At 45.9% G+C, this 19,625-nt stretch overlaps 1 protein-coding gene across 1 annotated transcript in view; it reads left to right on the top strand.

The window, feature by feature from the left end:
- The first annotated feature begins 1,235 nt into the window (after positions 1–1,235).
- The window catches only part of TRAF1 (TNF receptor associated factor 1), a 35,855-nt gene continuing 17,465 nt past the window's right edge, over positions 1,236–19,625 (top strand). The window contains exons 1-5 of the mRNA XM_068249958.1: positions 1,236–1,479; positions 6,115–6,199; positions 10,800–10,898; positions 15,647–15,808; positions 18,846–18,917. Coding sequence (XP_068106059.1) covers positions 1,286–1,479; positions 6,115–6,199; positions 10,800–10,898; positions 15,647–15,808; positions 18,846–18,917 — 612 coding nt within the window. The 5' untranslated portion in view covers positions 1,236–1,285. The remainder of the gene's footprint in view (positions 1,480–6,114; positions 6,200–10,799; positions 10,899–15,646; positions 15,809–18,845; positions 18,918–19,625) is intronic.

Here is a 19,625-nt window from a genome sequence, read left to right as displayed (position 1 = left end):
TGAAAGGGAATTGGTGACTTAAATGAAACAGAAAGTGTGACGTCTGTTTTTTACAGCAGGAGATATTTCGGTGACTTTCCGAAGTAATCATTATCCAAAGCTTGTGTAAGAAGATCTCTGGCATACGTGTGTATGCATGTTCAGTGTGTTCTGTGCTCTGTACAGTGTATGTGATCTATAGGATCAGCAGTGTATGTGATCTGTAGGATCAGCAGTGTATGTGATCTGTTGTAGGCTCAGCAGTGTATGTGATCTGTAGGCTCTGCAGTGATCTGTAGGCTCGGCAGTGTATGTGATCTGTAGGCTCTGCAGTGATCTGTAGGCTCTGCAGTGATCTGTAGGCTCAGCAGTGTATGTGATCTGTAGGCTCGGCAGTGATCTGTAGGCTCTGCAGTGATCTGTAGGCTCAGCAGTGTATGTGATCTGTAGGCTCGGCAGTGTATGTGATCTGTAGGCTCTGCAGTGATCTGTAGGCTCTGCAGTGATCTGTAGGCTCAGCAGTGTATGTGATCTGTAGGCTCTGCAGTGATCTGTAGGCTCTGCAGTGATCTGTATGCTCAGCAGTGTATGTTATCTGTAGGCTTAGCAGTGTATGTGATCTGTAGGCTCAGCAGTGTGATCTGTAGGCTCAGCAGTGTGATCTGTAGGCTCAGCAGTGTATGTGATCTGTAGGCTCAGCAGTGTATGTGATCTGTAGGCTCAGCAGTGTATGTGATCTGTAGGCTCAGCAGTGTATGTGATCTGTAGGCTCAGCAGTGTATGTGATCTGTAGGCTCAGCAGTGTGATCTGTAGGCTCAGCAGTGTGATCTGTAGGCTTAGCAGTGTATGTGATCTGTAGGCTCAGCAGTGTGATCTGTAGGCTCAGCAGTGTGATCTGTAGGCTCAGCAGTGTATGTGATCTGTAGGCTCAGCAGTGTATGTGATCTGTAGGCTCAGCAGTGTATGTGATCTGTAGGCTCTGCAGTGATCTATAGGCTCAGCAGTGTATGTGATCTGTAGGCTCTGCTCTATATGCGCTCGCCTCTGTAAGTTCTGCAGTAACACAGAAAAGTTTGCTCTGCCTCTACTTCCTGTTGAAGCACAGTGAGCACAGAGAGCCAGGCATTGGGGAAATCACCGCTGTCAGCCTGTAAGTGAAGTAATCAGGGGAAATTCTGTCTGGGTTTCCCTGCAGATGGGGAGGAGAAAAGATAGGTATTAAGCCTTCTCTTGGGTGTCATTCTTGCCTCACACACTGCCTGAGAAGGAGCGCTTCCACACCAGTCTGCGGCATTCTGACCCTCCATGGACAAGCTGAAGAGTGGCCCTTGCTCGACGCCGGACGAGAATGAGTTTGTGTCTGGTTACCCCACCAGCATTTGCAAAGAAGTACCGGGGAACAAATATCTCTGCTGCAACTGCAACAACGTCCTGAAGAAGGCGCAACAGACGTTGTGCGGACACCGATACTGCTCCCCTTGCTTGGCCTGGATCATCAGGTCAGTCCTGGGTACTTTGGTCACTCTTCTTTAGGCCGCTCTTGTCCTTTTCCCTTGAGCAAGATGTGGTCTCTCTACCTCTGGTCCTCCTCTTCTGGGGTAGTTGTGGTCTCTCTCCCTTGGGCCAGCTTTGATCCCGCTCCCTCAGGTCTGTTTTGGTCTTTCTCTTTTGGTCAGCTATGGTCTCTCTTCCTTGGGTCAGCTGTGGATCCTCTACCTCAGGTCAGCTCTGGTCCTTATCCCTTGGGGCAGCTGTGGTTTCTCTTCCTTGGGCCAGCTGATATCCCTCCCCTTAGGTCAGCTCTGCTTCCTCTCCTTTGGTCAGCTGTGGTCTCTCTTCCTTGGGTCAGCTATGGATTCTCTCCCTCACCCTCAGGTCAGTTCTGCTCCTTCTCTCTTGAGGCAGCTGTGGTCTCTCTCCCTGGACCATCTATGGATCATCTCCCTTAATCCATCTCTGGCCCCACTGCCTGGGCCATCCGTAGTCCTTCTCCCTCAGGCCAGCTCAGATCCTTCTCCTTTGGGCAACTGTGGTCTCTCTCCCTTGGGCCAATTGTGGTCCTTCTCTGTCAGGTCAGCTGTGGTCCATCTCTCTTGGGGCAGTTGTGGTCCTTCTCCCTTAGGCTAGCGATGGATCCTCTCCCTCAATTCAGCTCTGGTCCTTCTCCTTTGGGCAACTGTGTTCTCTCTCCCTTAGGTCAGGTCTGGTCCCTCAGCCTCAAGTCAGCTCTGGTCCTTCTCTCTTGGGCCAGCTCTGGTCCCTCTCCCTCAAGTGAGCTCTGGTCCTTCTCCCTTGTGCCAGGTCTGGTCCCTCTCGGTCCCTCAGCCTCAAGTCAGCTCGGGTCCTTCTCTCTTGTGCCAGGTCTGGTACCTCTCGGTCCCTCAGCCTCAAGTCAGCTCTGGTCCTTCTCTCTTGAGGAAGATCTCGTACCTCTCCTGCAGGCCCAGTTGGCTACTCACAGTTAGGCTCCAACATACACAAAACCACAGGGAAGACATTTAGAGAAAAGGTTAAAAATTTACCAGAGCCACCTTCCATTATCTAATCAGAGTTTAGCTTTTCTCTTCTTGAAAAATGCAAAGAATAACTCTGATTGGTTGCTTAAGACAAATGACAAACTTCAGTTCTCGTTTTCTTCTCGTCAGTCATTGAAATCAGCCCTTTTCATTGTCCATTTTTAATTGTATTACCATTCTCTGCAGACGGTGAGCATATTGTGGGAACACTTATGCACTACGCAGCAGTTCCAGGGGTATAATGATAGCCCCTGCAGCTTCCACCATTGCGGGAGTGCCCAGGGCTAAGGGCGCTCGCTCCTCCTGTGATTTGCAGAGTAGCTGCAGCAAAGCTTAATATCTTACCTATTTCCAGTGACGAGACAGGTCCTCCTCTCTGCATCTCCTGCTCCTGGCACAAACACCCTTCTTGATGGCTAACCCTCCTCTCCGCCCAAACCTCCTACCTGATGCCTAACCTTAACCACCCCTCCCCCACGCCGCCAATTGCCACCAAAAAAAAATTGTAATTTTTTTCAGGTATCACCATGGACGTTCACTGAAATTGTGGCATTGAGTGGCAATTTGAACCCAGCACAAAGACAATTTTTGCGCTTTTCCCTGGACATAATGGTCATGGCTACACATCAGAATGTGGTAGTTGTCATGGGTGGAGTACAATGTACAGATGCTGGTCCCTTCCCCCCTATAGAAAGCGATACGTGCCCCCCTTTCCCGCATTTAGATAGCCAGATGTGCCCCCCTTTAGATAGCCAGACACTCCCTGCTTTTTCTGCTGCTGTTAACACTTCTATACTTCTCTGCAGAAGGATGGAGAGAAGCAGGGGCACTTTGGGCAGCCAGCGAACCCCTTCTCACGCAGGTGGGGGTGCAGCAGCCATGCTGAGCGCCCTCACAGTGCTACGCCCAGGGACATATGTCCCCCTTGCCCCCCCCCCCCCCCCCCATAGCTACGCCTCTGCAAGGAACCCCTGCAGACTGCTCAAGGAACCCTGGTTGAGAAAGCCTGATCTAACTGAATTGGGCCAAGCACTGCTACACAGAGCAACGCAGGTGCCACGAAATTCTGCAGAAGGCATGGCTGTGTGCGATGCTGAGCCACGCCAATGTCTGTGTGGGCAATTACAGCTTTAGAAAAACTCTGATAAAGTGGGCGGATTCAAGTCAGAAGTTAAAAATACAAACAGGCCCGGTTGTGTCATTCCACTACTACTGCGTTCAGCTTGTTCCACGTGGTTTTGCTGTAACGTTCCACATGAAATCTGGCAGAGAAGGGACTGATACATCATCATCATCATCTCACCCCCCACCCCACAGTACAAAAAGGGAGTTTTGGGACTGCTGCGCAGTTTGGTGATTAAGTGGCCAAGTTCAAAATTCCCCTTTATAAATGAAGAAATAAACATAATTGTTCCGTATGAAAGTGACAAAGCAAGGGATCGGCAGCACTGGAGATTCGGAATACCCCCAACCCTGCTTTCATTTATTTCCTCTCTGATCATTTTTAAACTGTAGCTGTATTGACATGATGAGAAAGCCATGGGTATAGATATAGTGCCAGCAGAGCCGGATCATCTACAAGGCAACTTAGGGAGATGCCTAGGGCCTGGTTGGAGTCCAGGGGTCGGTCTGCCACCTTTTCTGACCTTCTCCATCTTACATTGCCAAACAAGCCCCATGGCCAGCAGAAGGAGACAAATTTTGTATCTTGCCTAGCACCCCATTTCCTGTTAATTCTTCTTTGAGTACCAGTCCTACTTAGAACCTGCCTATGATCACTTTTTTTTTTTGATTGCAAGGGTAAATACATTTGTGTAACGTGTGGGTCTTTTCACACTGGGGCGGTGTGTCAAATTGACCACAACCTATTGAAAGGCTATTGGGAGGTTCACACTTCCCATGTAGCGGTACGCTGCGCCGGAAGTGCCCAATCTAATGCTCGCGCATACCTACGTTACCAGGCGGCTCCTGCGGTGACCCGGAAGTCATGTTAGTCTATGGCGATGCAAGCGCGTGTCACTTCCTGCCTGGCGGAATGCCAGACAGGGAATACCGAGTACTACCCTGTTTTGGGTGGTGCGATACGGCGAACGTGACCCACCGGATACGCCAATATGCAGTGTGAAACCAGCCTTCAGGCCTTGTTCACACTGCAGGCGTTTTTGTAAAATTTTAAGCGCAGGCGATCTTCAAAATCGCCCTGAAAGCGTTTGTGCAATGATTCTCTATGAGAGCGTTCAAATCAGAGCGGTTCGTTTGCGATCCGCTTTGAAAAGCGCTGCTTGGGCCATTTTTGAGGGGATTTGCCTCAATGGAAGGTATAGGAAAACCGCAAAACGCTCACAAAATCGCCTTGGCAAGCGATTGCGTGAGCGTTTTTTAAAAAAGAATACATTGTATTTATTGTTTACGGATTTTTGGGGGGATAAAAAGACGGAAGTGCTCTGCAAAAGGGCTTACAAAACACCCACAAAAACGAGCGGACGTGCAGAAAATCGCCGGAAAACGCTTAAAAAAAAGAGGAAAGAAAAACCCACCGCAGACACGTGAGCCGAATGCAATGTGAACGTGGCGTAAGTGTACATGAGATTAACTTTTACTTATCTGAGGCCTCCTCCAGCCCCCAGTACACCATCCACTCCCTCGCCGCCCTCTCGGCCCCCTCGGTTATGCTGCCATCTGCCCCGTCCGCAACTCAACTCAGTTGCGAACTACTGCGCATGCGCGTTCCTGGCCACGTGCACCCCCTGATCACATTCCCATCACCAGGAGTGTTCTGCACACATGCAGTTCATTAGGGCGGTCACTGCACTTGTGCAGAGGCAGAGCGCGGTCTAGGAAAAGCGCATGCGCAGTGGATTGCACCCAGCTGTGTCACGGACCTCACAGGAGCACAGCGGATCAGACCGAAGGGACATCGAGGGAGCTGGCAGACCACAGGGGGCTGGACAAAGCCCCAGGTAAGTGAAAATCCTTTTCTCCTATTGATCTCACGTTACTTTAAGGTGCACAATTACCCAATCCCTTTGGTTATGGGGTCGGGGTCTATGCAGATGTGCCGGTGGCCTGCAGGCTAGCAATGCATTCTGTTAGTATGGAGGAGGAAGGATGACAAGCACTACATGATGGATTAGGAGGGGTTGGGAGAACAATGCTCTTGGGATGAGATCGGTCAAGATCTCTCCGGGACGCTGACCACACGCTAGATTCACAGGCGGTCTCCACTGGCTGCCTAGGCCAAGAGCCATCTAGCATGTATATGAACTCCTAATAGGCCAGAACACTTGTATCTCGCTGAATAAATACTGCCGATAGCAGGCTAGCACTGAAAGTTCAAAAGCTCATTATTCTCTGTGTGGGAGCTGCAGGAATCAGATTTGACATCATACTGACATGGCTGATGTTTACACTTCACACTAGAACTGAAAATAAGGATATGACACACCAGGAAAGTTTGATTTACCATTAACACTTTTGTTTGTTTATTTATCTGATTGTTTATCTCATCCTTTGATTTTCATGTCAGCTTTGCTTTGTTTTGCCAGACACCCGTTACACATTGTGACAGCCGTCATCAGCACATCTCATGACTGATCTCTGTTGTCTTTGTCCAAACAGTAACCGGAAAAGTCCCGTCTGCCCCAAATGTAAAGTGGAAGACCCCAATTCCCTGACTGAGGACAGCTACCTATCAGAGGAGAAGGTGAGTACTGGCCCAAGCATACAGGAGTTGGCAATTGTATATGATGGATTTATTTATGCAAAAATAGTATATGATGGAGATGTAGAAAATATCGGTAATAGAGGAAATTTCGTTATAAATAACATAATTAAGAACATTGTTCATTTTTTTAATAACATTAATTTATAGATTATTTAGTAAGTGTTCGCTCAAATATTTCCCCACCCTGATTCACATTCTGAAATGCACCACTGGTGGTGACATTGTTAGTTCTGCCAGGTGATCTGTGTGGAATGTTCATTACTGAGTAGGGATGCTCATTCAAATTCCGATCGGAACGCGGAAATCAGTAATACAAGTGCGGTAGGCGGATTTATCGCAGAAATTTCCGCCGACTTTAAAGAGAACCAGAGATGAAGCACCCTCTTGTATTTTACCTTATAAATCAGTGGGGACATGACAGTAAACACCTAATCTGCCCTTTGTTTCATTGTTCTCTGTGTAATCTGACTGTTATCACCTCTGATAAGAAGCCCCGACTGAGAAGTCAGGCTGCTCCGTCTAGCTTTGCTACAGAAAGATTATAGCTAAGTCTGTCTTCTGTGGTGTTATTTCAAGCCCAAGCCTGCCCCCTTGTGGCTCTGCTATAATGACTCAGCAATAATCATTCCCAGCAAAGCCAGATTTAATTGCTCAGTCTGGGATTCTTGTGACTGCTGATAACAGACACTTTTAGCAGTGAGGGTGAAACAGAGAGCATGGTAAGTGTTTTCTCTAATGTTCTTACTGATATACATGGTAAAATACACAAGGGTGCTTCGTCTCTGGTTCCCTTTAACATCAATTTTCTCAAAAATTATAAGGTCTTTTTGAAAACTTTTTTTGCATCTTGTTCACAAGATTCAGTTTAAAGAGAACCAGAGATGAAGCACCCTCTTGTATTTTACCTTATAAATCAGTGGGAACATGACAGTAAACACCTAATCTGCCCTTTGTTTCATTGTTCTCTGTGTAATCTGACCGTTATCACCTCTGATAAGAGTCTGCGACTGAGAAGTCAGGCTGCTCCGTCTAGCTTTGCTACAGAAAGATTATAGCTAAGTCTGTCTTCTGTGGTGTTATTTCAAGCCCAAGCCTGCCCCCTTGTGGCTTTGCTATAATGACTCAGCAATAATCATTCCCAGCAAAGCCAGATTTAATTGCTCAGTCTGGGATTCTTGTGACTGCTGATAACGGACACTTTTAGCAGTGAGGGTGAAACAGAGAGCATGGTAAGTGTTTTCTGTAATGTTCTTACTGATATACATGGTAAAATACACAAGGGTGCTTCCTCTCTGGTTCCCTTTAATAAACCCTGAACATTTGGTGTTGTAAAGGACTTAAGGGGGCTTTGCTATTAACCACTAAAGTCGGCTGATTTTTACTGTAATGTAAAATGCAGAAAATCTGCATTTTCTGATATGCGGTAATTCAGAAGACTCAGAATGAATAAACCAATCAGAGAATGGGGATTTAGGCTGAAATTTCCCCATTCTCTGATTGGTTTATTCATTCTGCGTCTTCTGATTGGCTTAAAATTACAGCATATCGGATAATGCAGATTTTCTGCATTTTACATTACAGTAAAAATCCGCCGACTTTAGCGGTTGATAGCAAAGCCCCCGTAAGTCCTAGAAACACCAAATGTTCAGGGGTTGGGTTATTATACTGAATCTTGTTAACAAGATGAAAAAAAAGTTTTCAAAAAGACCTTATAGTTTTTGAGAAAATCGATGTCGGGGGAAATTTCCGCGATTTCCGGTGGAAATCCGCATCAGAATGCGGAAATTGGTAGTGGGAAGCGGAATCGGTAGCCGTAGCGGTAATTAGCCATGGAGGAATGCGGATTTTCTGCGGAATCGGAAATTGGCATCTCCGACCATCCCTATATACTGAGAGTTCTGTGCACAGAGGGAGATGTTGTTTGCTTGGCAGCTGGAAAAAGCGGTTATTTCCCACAATGCAACAAGGTTTACAGACAGGAAACTGTCAGGACCATGGTCATGACATCACACTGTGGGAGGGGTTTTACCACAATATCCGCCATACCCCCCTCCCCACCCGATGATTTATTTGAGAAAAGGTAAAGATTTCTTGTGGGAAAGGGGATATCAGCTACTGATTGGGATGAAGTTCAATCATTGGTTAAAGGACACCGGAAGTGACATGTGACATGATGAGATAGACATGTGCATGTACAATGCCAAGCACACTAATAACTAGGCTGTGTTCCTTTTTTTCTTCCTCTGCCTGAAAGAGTTAAATATCAGGTATGTAAGTGGCTGACTGAGTCCTGACTCAGACAGGAAGTGACTACAGTGTGACCCTCACTGATGAGAAATTTCAACTATAACACACTTTCCTAGCAGAAAATGGCTTCTGAGAGCAGGAAAGAGATACAAAGGGTCAGTATTTTATAGATTTTAGCTCTGGCATACTTCAATGAATGTGTCATTGAGCAAAAACGATAAAACTTAAAAAGGTAGATTTAAACATAAAAGTGTGGAATACCTTAAAACAGGGGTTCTCAAACTGGGTTCCTTCGGCACCCTGGTGCGCCACGGGCACCTTTCAGGGGTGCCTCGGCATGCATCCCGATCCTTTATGCAATACCATCAGGTAATGCAACCGCACATTGATATACAATGCGGCTGCATTACCTGCTAGTTAACCTTTAGTCCCCGCAACCAGGGTTGTAGTTGAACATGAGGAATTGCGTTGCCTAATTAGCATCACTAGCGACTTGGAGTGGGTTGTCGCCTGATAAGGGTCATAATGGCATTTCGGTGGTAGTTTTTGCCGAGGGGTGCCTTGAAAAAATGTCAAAGCCATCAAGGGTGCCTTCACCCAAAAAAGTTTGGTAACCACTGCCTTAAAAAGTCATTTTTAGGAGAAGGAAGACAGATACAATCGTTTATTTCATTAGTTTATTTTCGCCTCGGGTGTCCTCCCTGGCGGTTAATTTTTTTTGCCAATTTGGCAAAAATCCTTTATTTTTTTATTTTTTTTTTTGTTTCATGTAAAGCTACCAGAGTGGTAGCTACATGAAACACCACTAGAGAGCGCATGTGTCCCTCTAGTGCGATCGTCGCCGGCAACAATAGCAAACAGGGGAACGCGTATATAACGCGCTCCCCTGTTTGGCTTCTCCTGTCGCCATGGCGATGATCGGGATGACGTCATGGACGTCAGCCGACGTCCTGACGTCAGACACCTCCGATCCAGCCCATAGCGCTGCCCGGAACTCATTGGTCCGGGCAGCGCAGGGCTCTGGCGGGGGGGGGGGGGCCTCTTTCGCCGCTGTGTGCGGCCGATCGCCGCAGAGCGGCGGCGATCAAGCTGTGCGCGCGGCTAGCAAAGTGCTGGCTGCGTGCACAGCAATTTACAGTATAAAAATCGCCTCACCAGTGGCTGAGATCTCCCCCTGCGCGGCATAGCCCGAGTTCAGCTCGGGCTTACCGCCAGGGAGGTTAAAGTTCCTCTTTAAAGTGGACCGCCAGTGTATATTATACACTCAACCTGTCCTCGTTACCTGGTGTGTCTTTATCCTCCGAATCCCCGTAGGCCCAGGACGTAGCCCAACCCCTGCTAAAAAAAAAACACATTCTCGAGTAGAGAAAACACGATGGTGTTATTTTTAGCAGGGGGCGGGGCTACATGAGGAATTCTCACTTGAACTCCCCACCAAATGTTAAAACCTAACCCCCCCCTCCCCCTCTCCAGTAGGGCCGGTTTGTACTTTGTGCCACCCAAGGCCACTACCGCCAGCTGCCCCCTGACAAACAGCAAAACCCCCTGCTGACTGACTACAAACTATCAATCTGTCATTTGTTTCATCAATCTGTTTTGTGCATCAATTCCATCTGAAATGATCAGAATCGTTATCCTTTTTAATCCATTTATGGGCCAAATCGATGATTTCCGATGGTTTCCTGCCAATCACAATTCATGGATCGGACAGTTGACCGTTTGGTCAAATTGCATCGTTAATGGGCACCTTAAGATCTTGGTCACAGGAAGTTGCCCTCGTTTGCTTCTCCTTCATCCCAGACACTTGCCCTGACTGCTGCAGTTCACGTTTGGCACCTTGACTGCATAAGGGTGCCAGCCTGCTGCCCACCCCTTGCATGCTGGTGCTCTAGGCCATGGCCTTTGCGGCCTTGCCTCAAATCCGGCCACGCCCTCTGGTGTCCCGTCTGTAGCTGATCAGCGACGCTAATACAAACCTATACAGTATCCAATCCCCCACTTATGTATCTAATCTGTTACTACTCCCGCATCGGTCGCCCAACTCACCGCCTGGGAACCCGATTACCGATACTCGGCATTGGCGAGCCATTCGCCCAGAATTCCCTGACATCATTTGTTATGTCCTTGATATTCATTCCCTCCAACGTGCACCTGAAATGGAAATCTGTCTGTGGCCGGCCGGACTTACCCTTCAATAAAACCACCAGCAGCTTTCTGTTACTTTCATTATGTTTGGAGCTGAGGGGGGGGGGATGACTCTGACAAGTGTCTGAAGTAGGACAGAAATTCCCCGACTTACTAATCATCTCTCCATCTGTGAATTCTATTTCAGGCCTTCAGCGATGCGGCGATCAACAAGGAGATCTCTGAACTGAGGGTGCACTGCCTGACGGCCGGGTGCAGCTGGAGCGGAGTGCTGCGTGACTATGATGTGAGTCTGCTATGTGCACATTACTGTTCCCTGACAGAGAATAAGCATGTTTATTACCTGAGTGTCTGCGGCATATGTATGGAGACTGCACAGTATCACTTCCAACTACTGTATATCTGCTCTTATTCTGTATGTATGTGGGCTGCACAGTATTACTTCCAACTACTGTATATCTGCTCTTATTCTGTATGTATGGAGACTGCACAGTATCACTTCCAACTACTGTATATCTGCTCTTATTCTGTATGTATGTGGGCTGCACAGTATTACTTCCAACTACTGTATATCTGCTCTTATTCTGTATGTATGGAGACTGCACAGTATCACTTCCAACTACTGTATATCTGCTCTTATTCTGTATGTATGTGGGCTGCACAGTATTACTTCCAACTACTGTATATCTGCTCTTATTCTGTATGTATGGGGGCTGCACAGTATCACTTCCAACTACTGTATATCTGCTCTTATTCTGTATGTATGGGGGCTGCACAGTATCACTTCCAACTACTGTATATCTGCTCTTATTCTGTATGTATGTGGGCTGCACAGTATGACTTCCAACTACTGTATATCTGCTCTTATTCTGTATGTATGGGGGCTGCACAGTATTACTTCCAACTACTGTATATCTGCTCTTATTCTGTATGTATGGGGGCTGCACAGTACTACTTCCAACTACTGTATATCTGCTCTTATTCTGTATGTATGGGGACTGCACAGTATGACTTCCAACTACTGTATATGTATATCTGCTCTTATTCTGTATGTGTGGAGGCTGCACAGTATAACTTCTCTTGTCCTGTATGGCGGGTGTAATTATCAGTATCTGCTCTTATTCTATGTGTATGGGGGCTGCACAGTATGGCTTCTCTTGTCCTGTATGCCGGGTGTAATTCTCAGTATCTGCTCTTATTCTGTATGTATGGGGGCTGCACAGTATGGCTTCTCTTGTCCTGTATGCCGGGTGTAATTCTCAGTATCTGCTCTTATTCTGTATGTATGGAGGATGCACAGTATGACTTCTCTTGTCCTGTATGCCGGGTGTAATTCTCAGTATCTGCTCTTATAATGTATGTATGGAGGCGGCACAGTATGACTTCTCTTGTCCTGTATGCCGGGTGTAACTCTCAGTATCTGCTCTTATTCTGTATGTATGGAGGCTGCATAGTATGACTTCTCTTGTCCTGTATGCCGGGTGTAATTCTCAGTATCTGCTCTTATTCTGTATGTATGGAGGCTGCACAGTATGGCTTCTCTTGTCCTGTATGCCGGGTGTAATTCTCAGTATCTGTTCTTATTCTGTATGTATGGAGGCTGCACAGTATGGCTTCTCTGGTCCTGTATGCCGGGTGTAATTCTCAGTATCTCCTCTTATTCTGTATGTATGGAAGCAGCACAGTATGGCTTCTCTTGTCCTGTATGCCGGGTGTAATTCTCAGTATCTGCTCTTATTCTGTATGTATGGGGGCTGCACAGTATGACTTCCAACTACTGTATATCTGCTCTTATTCTGTATGTATGGAGGCTGCACAGTATGACTTCTCTTGTCCTGTATGCCGGGTGTAATTCTCAGTATCTGCTCTTATTCTGTATGTATGGGGGCTGCACAGTATGACTTCTCTTGTCCTGTATGCTGGGTGTAATTCTCAGTATCTGCTCTTATTCTGTATGTATGGAGGCGGCACAGTATGACTTCTCTTGTCCTGTATGCTGGGTGTAATTCTCAGTATCTGCTCTTATTCTGTATGTATGGAGGCTGCACAGTATGACTTCCAACTACTGTATATCTGCTCTTATCCTGTATGTATGGAGGCTGCACAGTATCACTTCCAACTACTGTATATCTGCTCTTATTCTGTATGTATGGAGGCTGCACAGTATCACTTCCAACTACTGTATATCTGCTCTTATTCTGTATGTATAGATGCTGCACAGTATGACTTCTCTTGTGCTGTATGCCGGGTGTAATTCTCAGTATCTGCTCTTATTCTGTATGTATGGGGGCTGCACAGTATAGCTTCTCTTGTCCTGTATGCCGGGTGTAATTCTCAGTATCTGCTCTTATTCTGTATGTATGGAGGCTGCACAGTATGACTTCTCTTGTCCTGTATGCTGGGTGTAATTCTCAGTATCTGCTCTTATTCTGTATGTATGGGGACTGCACAGTATGACTTCTCTTGTCCTGTATGCTGGGTGTAATTCTCAGTATCTGCTCTTATTCTGTATGTATGGGGGCTGCACAGTATGGCTTCTCTTGTCCTGTATGCCGGGTGTAATTCTCAGTATCTGCTCTTATTCTGTATGTATGGAGGCTGCACAGTATGGCTTCTCTTGCCCTGTATGCCGGGTGTAATTCTCAGTATCTGCTCTTATTCTGTATGTATGGAGGCTGCACAGTATGGCTTCTCTTGCCCTGTATGCCGGGTGTAATTCTCAGTATCTGCTCTTATTCTGTATGTATGGAGGCTGCACAGTATGACTTCTCTTGTCTTGTATGCCGGGTGTAATTCTCAGTATCTGCCCTTATTCTGTATGTATGGAGGCTGCACAGTAGGACTTCTCTTGTCCTGTATGCTGGGTGTAATTCTCAGTATTTGCTCTTATTCTGTATGTATGGAGGCTGCACAGTATGGCTTCTCTTGTCCTGTATGCCGGGTGTAATTCTCAGTATCTGCTCTTATTCTGTATGTATGGGGGCTGCACAGTATGCCTTCTCTTGTCCTGTATGCCAGGTGTAATTCTCAGTATCTGCTCTTATTCTGTATGTATGGAGACTGCACAGTATGACTTCTCTTGTCCTGTATGCCGGGTGTAATTCTCAGTATCTGCTCTTATTCTGTATGTATGGAGGCTGCACAGTATGACTTCTCTTGTCCTGTATGCTGGGTGTAATTCTCAGTATATGCTCTTATTCTGTATGTATGGAGGCTGCACAGTATGGCTTCTCTTGTCCTGTATGCCGGGTGTAATGCTCAGCATCTGCTCTTATTCTGTATGTATGGAGGCTGCACAGTATGGCTTCTCTTGTCCTGTATGCCGGGTGTAATGCTCAGCATCTGTACATGTAATACACACATAGGTCACACAGTTTCAGGGGCTGGAGTATCAGGCTGGAATTCCCAGGTATAGGACGGACTCTGGACCCTGCGGGGTGAGGAAATGTTATTAATAACTGGGGGGATAATTGGGGAATTCACAGCGACCCAACCAGTTTCCCCGGAGAAGTTCCAGCGGCCGAGTCACCCAGATCCCCCGGGGGATCTCTCGTCACACATTCCGCTCCATCTGCATTCTATAATCTCATCACATGTCTGCAGGAAAAGGGTAAACTGAGTGAATAAAGCTGCCCACGGCCTACAGCTGCCTGAGTGCTGCTAAAGTGGACCTGAACTCTCACACAGAACAGACGGGAAACAGAGAGAAATCCACCCTGTATGTATTTAGAGAGTTTAGCCTGTCTAATCCCCCCTCATCTGTGACTAATCACAAGTGTAATTTGATCTCTCCCCTGTGTCACTCGACTGCCGTGGCAGATAAGCTCATTTGAAAGCACAGGATGTTTACCATAGAGGTGCCAGGCTATGTACCGGACCGTATTGGTGATATGCTCCTATTTATTGCCTGAGGAAGTGGGATATACCCGCGAAAACGCGTTGCACCTTGTTCGGAGTATGTAAATAAGCTGATTTTTGCTTAAAACAGCAATTTTTGTGTCTGTTTTGGAGGGGTAAGTCCACCGCTACCTACTTCATTTTAACCATTTTAAAGAAATATTGTTTTTACCCTGTTGGCGCCTCTGTACTACTTTTACAATAGGTCTGCTTACATGAAGGCAGGAAGTAGACACACTGCAGATTTATTGCAGGATTCCTATCAGCTGTAGCAAAGAAATGTTTTTCTTTAAAGGGACTCCAAGCAGTGCAGAAACTATGGAAAGATGGATATCATTTTAAAGCTCTCTTTCTCCTCTTTCCAATGATATATAAACCGCCACCCTACGCCTTTTAGTTTTCGCTATTTTCTCGATTGAAATTGCCGCGGCCGCGATTTCAATTGCGAAAATAGAGAAAACTAAAAGGCATAGGGCGACGATTTAGGTGTCGCCAGAAAGAGGAGAAAGAGAGCTTTAAAATGATATCCATCTTTCCATAGTTACATTGTATTACACAGGACGACTTTTTCTGCTGAATGGAGCTGCTGACACTGGGGAAAGTGTCGTCCTGTGTAATACAAGTACCTATGGAAAGATGGATATCATTTTAAAGCTCTCTTTCTCCTCTTTCTGACGACACCTAAATCGTCGCCCTATGCCTTTTAGTTTTCTCCTTTTTCGCAATTGAAATCGCAGCCGCGGCAATTTCAATCGCGAAAATAGCGAAAACTAAAAGGCGTAGGGCGGCGGTTTTTATATCATTCGAAAGAGGAGAAAGAGAGCTTTAAAATGATATGCATCTTCCCATAGTTTCTGCACTGCTCGGAGTCCCTTTAACTCTTTCAGGCAGAGAAAGATAAAAGGAACACAGCATAGTTATTTGTGTGCTTGGCACTGTACATGTCTATCTCATCATGTCACATGTCACCTCAGGTATACTTTAATGTCGCCAACAGCAGACAGTAAAGAAACAAAAAAACATCATTAAGGTAGAAATTCAGATTCTTACAAATGCTTATTTTGACGTCTGTTAAAGTCCTGATGATGGTGATGATGAAATGCTGATGACGTCATCTGACACTTTCCCTCGTCACAGGATCATCAGGCCGTTTGTGACTTTGCCGCCATCTTGTGTCACACGGGCTGCGGGCGGAGCGTCCAGCGGAGGTTCCTCGCTGACCACCTGGAAAGCGAATGCGCCAATAACACGACCGCCTGCGCAAAATGTTCCAAGCGGATCCCCAGTAACAACTTCTCGGTAAGAATAACTGAATTATATTCATCCAGTCCAGCCACAGCCTATAATATAACACAACAGCCAGCTGGGCCTCCTGTCCCTGGTGTTGCCTCCAAATCAGGATGGAAGCTATCTAGTTATTCTTATTCCATTCCAAGGACAGAACAGAGATAGATTAGGATGTAATGTGGCCCTAGGCAATGTTGTAGATTGGGCGCCCCCTTGTGGTAAGCTGAAGTGGAAGGAGGACGGAGAAGGTGGCAGGTGGGCCCCTTGCCATTCTCCAGGCCCCAGGCACCTGCCTAGGTTGCCTGGTGGATTGTCCTGCTCCAGCTCTATCCTATCCAGGGTAATAGAGGAAGTGACAGAGTCATCTCTGAGCTGGGAAATCACCACACACACACTCCGTGCTCCTCTGAGGCAGAAGAGGAAATTCCGAAGAGGGGAAAAATAGCTAAAAATCACCCAACATTTATTATTACCACTAAGACTAAAGGGTAATTTCACACCAAACTCGCTGAGCATCCGCAAACCATAGGACCGCAACGGTGATTAAAACTAACATTGCGCTTTGCCAGCGCACGGCGCCACATTCAGTGCAGCACACAGTCCATAGATTTATGCTTGTACCGCAACCGTTACCATACATGTCCTCCAGTAACACACAGTCCATAGATTTATGCTTGTACAGCAACCGTTACCATACACGTCCTCCAGTAACACACAGTCCATAGATTTATGCTTGTACAGCAACCGTTACCATACACGTCCTCCAGTAACACACAGTCCATAGATTTATGTTTGTACCACAACCGTTACCATACACGTCCTCCAGTAACACACAGTCCATAGATTTATGTTTGTACCACAACCGTTACCATACACGTCCTCCAGTAACACACAGTACATAGATTTATGCTTGTACAGCAACTGTTACCATGCACATCCTCCAGTAACACACAGTCCATAGATTTATGTTTGTACCACAACCGTTACCATACATGTCCTCCAGTAACACACAGTCCATAGATTTATGTTTGTACCACAACCGTTACCATACACGTCCTCCAGTAACACACAGTACATAGATTTATGCTTGTACAGCAACTGTTACCATGCACATCCTCCAGTAACACACAGTCCATAGATTTATGCTTGTACAGCAACCGTTACCATACACGTCCTCCAGTAACACACAGTCCATAGATTTATGCTTGTACAGCAACCGTTACCATACACGTCCTCCAGTCACACACAGTCCATAGATTTATGCTTGTACAGCAACCGTTACCATACACGTCCTCCAGTAACACACAGTCCATAGATTTATGCTTGTACAGCAACCGTTACCATACACGTCCTCCAGTAACACACAGTCCATAGATTTGTTTGTACCACAACCGTTACCATACATGTCCTCCAGTAACACACAGTCCATAGATTTATGCTTGTACCGCAACCGTTACCATACACGTCCTCCAGTAACACACAGTCCATAGATTTATGCTTGTACAGCAACCGTTACCATACACATCCTCCAGTAACACACAGTCCATAGATTTATGCTTGTACAGCAACCGTTACCATACACGTCCTCCAGTAACACACAGTCCATAGATTTATGCTTGTACAGCAACCGTTACCATACACGTCCTCCAGTAACACACAGTCCATAGATGTATGCTTGTACCACAACCGTTACCATACACGTCCTCCAGTAACACACAGTCCATAGATTTATGCTTGTACCACAACCGTTACCATACACGTCCTCCAGTAACACACAGTCCATAGATTTATGCATGTATAACAACCGTTACCATACACGTCCTCCAGTAACACACAAGGCTGAGGGGCGTTATTCCAACGGAAATCGTCGTACCTCAAACACCCCTGTGTGGCAGAGTATTGGAATATAATTGCATTGCGCTGTAATACAATTATGTTGTCCATTGTGCCACAACACTATGGATGTACTGTCAGGGACTCTAAGAGCTGGTTCCCACTGCCGCCGGTACTTTTTAAAGGACACCTGAAGTGAGAGGTATATGGAGGCTGCCATATTTATTTCTTTTTAAAGGGAACCAGAGACGAAGCACCCTTGTGTATTTTACCATGTATATCAGTAAGAACATTAGAGAAAACACTTACCATGCTGTCTGTTTCATCCTCACTGCTAAAAGTGTCTGTTATCAGCAGTCACAAGAATCCCAGACTGAACAATTAAATCTGGCTTTGCAGGGAATGATTATTGCTGAGTCATTATAGCAGAGCCACAAGGGGGCAGGCTTGGGCTTGAAATAACACCACAGAAGACAGACTTAGCTATAATCTTTCTGTAGCAAAGCTAGACGGAGCAGCCTGACTGCTCAGTCGGGGATTCTTATCAGAGGTGATAACAGTCAGATTACACAGAGAACAATGAAACAAAGGGCAGATTAGGTGTTTACTGTCATGTTCCCACTGATTTATAAGGTAAAATACAAGAGGGTGCTTCATCTCTGGTTCTCTTTAAGCAATACCAGTTGCCTGGCAGCCCTGCTGACCCTCTGCCTCTAATACTTTTAGCAATAGCCCCTGAACAAGCATGCAGCAGATCAGGTGTTTTCTGACATTATTGTCAGATCTGACAAGGTTAGCTGCATGCTTGTTTCAGCTATGTTATTCAGACACTACTGCAGCCAAATAGATCAGCAGGGCTGCCAGGCAACTGGTATTTTAAAGAGGAAATAAATATGGCAGTCTCCATTTTCTTCTCACTTCAATTGTCCTAACGTCCTGCTGAAGATTCTATCCCTAGAAAAGATTAGTGTTTTTAGTTGCACCTTCAAGCACACTATGGGATGGGAAAAATGTGAAGACAAACTCAGAGTTACGCCAGCCCTGCACGGGGAGATCAGATCGACTTGCCCGATATGCCTAGCTGACTGATCCCTATCCGATTGGATTACGATTAGATAGCAAACGTTTTCTGCACACTGTGGAAGGATGTATACAATTTACATAAACCCACATGTTGTGGAGTTCCTGGGATTAGTGGGTCTTTTTTTCTTTTCAGAAACACAAATGTGACAAATGTTCCCCTGAAGACCAACAACAGAAGAAACCAGAGACAACATGGAAGGGGAAGGTGAGACAGACTCCCCAGAGGAGCTCACAATCTAATCCTGCCATAGTCATAGTGTAATGTCCTACCATATTATTATTATGTATTTATATAGCACTGACATCTTCTGCAGCACATTACAGAGTACATAGTCATGTCACTGACTGTCCTCAGAGGAGCTCACACTCTAATCCTACCATAGTCATAGTCTAATGTCTTACCATATTATTATTATGTATTTATATAGCACTGACATCTTCTGCAGCACATTACAGAGTACATAGTCATGTCACTGACTGTCCTCTGAGGGGCTCACAATCTAATCCTACCATAGTCATAGTCTGATGTCCTACCATATTATTATTATGTATTTATATAGCACTGACATCTTCTGAAGCACATTACAGAGTACATAGTCATGTCACTGACTGTCCTCAGAGGAGCTCACACTCTAATCCTACCATAGTCATAGTCTAATGTCCTACCATATTATTATTATGTATTTATATAGCACTGACATCTTCTGCAGCACATTACAGAGTACATAGTCATGTCACTGACTGTCCTCAGAGGAGCTCACACTCTAATCCTACCATAGTCATAGTCTAATGTCCTACCATATTATTATTATACATTTATATAGCACTGACATCTTCTGCAGCACATTACAGAGTACATAGTCATGTCACTGACTGTCCTCAGAGGAGTTCAGTCTAATCCTACCATAGTCAT

Source organism: Hyperolius riggenbachi, chromosome 8 (assembly GCF_040937935.1).
Source record: "Hyperolius riggenbachi isolate aHypRig1 chromosome 8, aHypRig1.pri, whole genome shotgun sequence".
NCBI classification, from domain to species: domain Eukaryota; kingdom Metazoa; phylum Chordata; class Amphibia; order Anura; family Hyperoliidae; genus Hyperolius; species Hyperolius riggenbachi.
This window is presented reverse-complemented; position numbering and strand designations above follow the sequence as displayed.